General features: G+C 34.6%; 1 protein-coding gene across 1 annotated transcript; it reads left to right on the top strand.

The window, feature by feature from the left end:
• The first annotated feature begins 804 nt into the window (after positions 1-804).
• On the top strand, positions 805-2,363 carry LOC107096117 (caveolin-2-like). Its single transcript, XM_015392624.1, has 3 exons — positions 805-1,128; positions 1,328-1,515; positions 1,974-2,363. Exons 1-3 carry the CDS (start codon positions 901-903, stop codon positions 2,122-2,124), a joined length of 567 nt encoding a protein of 188 aa, XP_015248110.1. The 5' UTR covers positions 805-900; the 3' UTR covers positions 2,125-2,363.
• Positions 2,364-5,118: the final 2,755 nt, after the last annotated feature.

The following is a 5,118-nucleotide window of genomic DNA, read 5'->3' as shown; positions in this document are numbered from 1 at the left end:
AAGAGCTATAGTATTATCAAATCATAGACCCAAAATGAAGTGGAAACTAAACAAACATGTTCCAACATTTACAAAAGGAGGTTATTGAGGTTTCTCTAATGAAGGAGATGTTTTAATCCCGGCTAAATTAAAAGTCCAGACTTAAATCTAATGAAGACTCTTATTCCAGAGTAAGTAATCGTAATGAGACAAAGACAAGATTCTATATGTTTAAAAAGGTTCACCTTTTTCACCCCCAGGGTATGATTGCTGCAAAAAAATATTGTACAAACTTTAAAATCAGGAGCTGAATGCATGCATGCTATACTTTTCTTTGATTTGTTAAACTTTCTGAAGACCATGTGTCACCAAGCTTCATTTAAAAAGTGGCCATTAAAGCACAACAGTATATCAATCCCTTTATATTTCATTTCTCACTGCTAAAGCAGTGGAGCTCCTTTAGCCACCACAAGGGGGCAGTATTATCTTGCAGTTAAGGTCCCTGTCCTTACTTCTTGAACCAATGAATAGATAAAAAGCAATCTGAGAAATGAATAAAATCCCAGAATTTACAAGTTTTGTCAAATACCTCACCATTGCTTCATTACTTGTGTTGTGTATTGTTTTTTTTTTCTTTTCATGTTTATTTACATTTATTCTACAGTATTGCAAACAGAGCCATGATCATGTTTGAAGTATTTATATCCTCCTCAACCACTTCTTTCCTCCCCACAGCAGAGGAAAATGATCTTCCCTTGAAATACCAACTGCAAATACCATCCGCGTCACTGTAACGTTCCCAATATAACCTCAGCACTCAGCCAGCTGGAAGGGTCTGGTCAGTGGCCTTCTGTTGGGGCTGCTGGGGTGGTGACAGGCGACCCTTTTACTCTCTTTTTCTCAAATTCCTCAGGTGTTTAAATGGAAACTATGAAGAAAGGTGAAGATTCAGAGGAAGTGGAGATTGATCTTGGTGATTCGAGTAACCCTGAAGAGTCAGAAGATGGGGAGGAACCTCAGACGTTATGGAGAGCCCAGCCCTCTCTGGATGAGGAGGAGAACATTCATACCTCCACAATGGTGGAAATCAGTGATACCAAACCTCTGATTAATTCAAGGGACCCACGAGGAATTAATGATTGCCTGAAGGTAAAACGTCTTATGCAATAACTAAATTAACCTTACTTAAATGGGTGCTGTTATGCATTTGTGATGTATATAAATGACTTTATTAGATTAACTATGTAATTTCTTGACTGATTGCACTCTATTGTATTTTCTGTCATTTATAAAGCCCTCTATGAGCATTAAATGTATAAATGATTGAATTATTCTTTGTGTCTTTAAGGTGGGTTTTGAGGATGTGATAGCTGAGCCGCCATCTGTACGTAGTGGAGACAGGGTGTGGATCTGGAGCAATGCCTTCTTTGAAGTGTCCAGGATATGGATTTACAGGATAGTCACTGTGATTCTGACCATTCCCATGTCAGTTGTCTCTGGGCTTCTGTTTGCCATCCTCAACTGTTTCCACATTTGGTAGGTTTAAATTTCTCTTCATGCTTAAGATATAGTTTTCATGTTATAACATCACTTATTGCTAGTTAAAGTGAAAAATATTCATAAAATAAGGAAGAGACAAATCAAACCTACAGGGCCGTGACAAAGCACTTACCCACTTGATGATTTTTAACACAAGCATTTATTATGAAAATAATTATATAATTTAATAAGGCAATTCTGATGATTTTGTCTTTTAATTAATAGATATATAAAAATATTTATTTGTTATTTGAAAACTTAAGCTAAAGACTGAATAAAAACAGCAGAAATATGTAAGGCGGTCAGTGCTTTAACAAATCACTGTAATTAGGGGTTTCATTTGTGTGTTATTAGATAATTATTTTTAAATTATTCTATAACAAGAGACAAACAGTTTTCCTCTAAAGTTTAGATAACTAACTATGGAGTGTTTGTGTTTTCTTTTTCTGTGACAGGATGGTCCGCCCCTGCATTCATTGTGTCCTCATTGGTACTCGCTGGCTACAGAGCTTCTGGAACATCGTGCTGCATGTTACTATGGTCCCATTCCTAACAAGCGCAGGAAAATGTTGTGGAGGTTTAGGTATACACCTGGCCAAAGAATGACCTGAGAAGCATTTTTAGACTGGATTTGTTGATGATGTGGAAAGCAAAGCTCTCTTCATGTGGACTAAAACATGGAAAGCACTGACTTTTAATTCTTTAATAAAAAACAGATATAGGATGTTTGGCAAGGGTAATCATTCCCCATGCTGTATTGGAACATGTTTTATTGGATTTAACTATAACTTTGTGTTAATTAGTAAATGCGGGAAAAATGGGTTTTAATGTTTTCTAATAAATGTACATATAAAGATGTGGTGTGAGTGAGTTAATTTAGCCTCAGGAGCAAATACTTTGTAACACCATCTTCCACCTCTTAGCTTTAATTCTATGTCAACATTAATTTGTTTCTAAGACACGCAATTTCGGCTTTTGTCAGAGCTTCCTTTCCATTGCATGTTTGTCGTTCTTTTAATTTTAATTTTTTAATCTGTCAGAAAATTCAAGTTTATACACTTGAAAAAAATTATGAAGTTGTTTTTTTCAATTTTAAACATCCTAATAAACTGGCAAATGGAACAATCTGCTAAATTAGGGGAAATACACTAATTTCAAGCAAAAAATATTTAATATTTTAATTTTTTGCAGTGCAGATATCCTTCTTCCTTTCAAGTCTTACTCTGCTTTATAGTGAAGCCCAAACAGAGCATTCTTGCAATAGGATCCTGACAACATGACTTTGTTTTCAACTTGAGGACGGTATGTTTAGACTAATGTAAAGTGTTAGTCTTCTACCGCTCATTATGTGAAAGAAGAGGCCAGACATATCCATAATTTGGTCTCATTCGACCATCTCACTTTCTTCTGCATATTTTGTATGCTTTTATGCTGTTTTTTTTTTACATTAGATTATGCAACGTATTAAGCATATTTCTTTTGATTTTCTTGTTTTGCAGAGTACAAAACAGAGTATTTACCTGTTAACATATTCTTCTATTTATAGTCTGGCTATCCGCAAGTTCTACAAAATCATTTATTGCATCACTTTCTTTTATTAGATATGCATTTTACATTTGTTTTTTGTATAAAACCTGAAGTGCTGTGCACTATGTTTAAAGTTGGGGTAATGCTATATGACCAAACTTGTTTAAAAATTGACAGAAACTTTGTCCCTGAGCTGTCTTCGGTGTTCCCCGGTCTTCATGAGGATGTTTTTATAACCTAAAGAACCCTTTGAGGTTTTCACTGAGCAAAACTAAAATAACGTCATGCAGATGGATGTTATTGACTAGTTTTACAGACAGCTAATTTCACTTAATGTTATTTAGGGGTGTCAGAGTAAGTGGGTAGAATACATATGAGCACAGCCCTTTATTAGATTATATTTGTAAAATTAGTTTGAAACTATTGTATAATTTAACTTTACATCAATTTAAATATAAATCACATCAACACATAAAATTTTATTCAGATACAATGACATCTTTGCGCTAATTAGACAAAGTATAAAACGTTTAAAAGGGGATAAATAGCTTGGCAAAGTATGATACATTTTTAGTGAGGGTTGAGAATGTGAAAAATGCTCATCTTAGATATTCATGTAGTTTATGCACAGAGACAAACTCTAAAATTTATGCTCAGAAAGAAATCATTTTAACGAGTCTACTTATAAATCTAACTATACTATCTTTTTGCCTTTTTTTCAGCCCATTAAAGCATTTAATGCATCTTCATTTAGCTTTGATTAGATTCAGTAAGTGTCTAATTAGCCTTCACTCAATCTGGAATTTTATTTACTGACAATACATAAACTTCAAGCTAGGAATCAAGATGTTTGCTATTATAGGATGTTTTTTTTTCATTAGACAGCTTTCTGGGTATTGTTGATTTTAATAGTGTCATTATACATATTTATTTTATATCCTTTTCCCAAAGAAAGAAACAGGAAACTTTCTTTTGTATGATGGATTGTGTGGCAGTAGAGACATTCTTTGATGTAAACCTTCCACTGATGCAAAAATATAAGGTCTTCCTGCAGAACTCCAAGATTAAAACACTCAAATATGCAGTTGGAACGTTTTCAAGCTAAAAACAGATTAAATTGCTTTATGCAGTCATTCCTACTTTAAGCTCCACTTCAGGGACTTCGCATCTATTAAGTGTAGACAACGGGGCATCCAAATCCTTATGATGATGGGAATTCCCCGATTTAGCAGACTGGTAAGACTGAGCCGAGGGTCATCCTCTTAAGGTTGAGGTTTAATCATTGATCCTTTGACAGGGCACGCATTTTTGCAACATTAATTTTGTTTCACCATCCCGTTACACTGCAACACTGCCTGTTTTTGTATTTAATCAACCATTTACAGACACATGATGTTAGAAAATGCATTATTTTGTTGCTATAAGCTTCAGAGCTATGCTTGTTATACATAGTAAGGAATAAATCATTTGCTGACCCCCTCATGAACCCAGTCCACCATGGCCATGTAACAAAAGTCAGTTTTCTGTCCAAAATAAGACATGGACTATGTATATCCCCCATAAATAAAATACATTTCTCAGTTTCTTTTTATTGAATCAGATAATAAAAATGCAAATAATGCACAGTTGCAGTTCATTTTTACTGTTTTTATTGATGATTAAAATAGAAACTGAAATAAGCTATTTTGCTTTGCTTAATAAAACCTTTTAAAGTTATTTGATGTGTATGTAAGTACTAGGCAAAGGTTAGAAAATGCTAGGGCTGGGCGATATGGAAAAAAAACTATATCACGATATGGATTATTTTATATCACGATAACGATATATATCACGATATAGCACAACTGATGTTGCATTTTATGTTTTCATAGGAATTCATTGGAATAACATGCGTATGCTGTAAAAGCACACAGTTCATTGGTGTAAGCATATTAGTAAAACCAATAATAGTAAAACTAGCGAACGCACAAAAGTGCATAGCAATGTCAGGCTCATACCTTGGGCGAGCATCACTCCGGTGTGGTCCTCAGGAAAGTACACGGTCTGTAGACACCGAGTGCGGAGGGTCCAGTC

The sequence above is a fragment of the Cyprinodon variegatus genome, unplaced genomic scaffold (assembly GCF_000732505.1).
Source record: "Cyprinodon variegatus isolate N-32 unplaced genomic scaffold, C_variegatus-1.0 Scaffold599, whole genome shotgun sequence".
Taxonomy (NCBI): domain Eukaryota; kingdom Metazoa; phylum Chordata; class Actinopteri; order Cyprinodontiformes; family Cyprinodontidae; genus Cyprinodon; species Cyprinodon variegatus.
The sequence above is the reverse complement of the archived record's forward strand: the minus strand, read 5'-3'. Positions and strand labels throughout refer to the sequence as shown.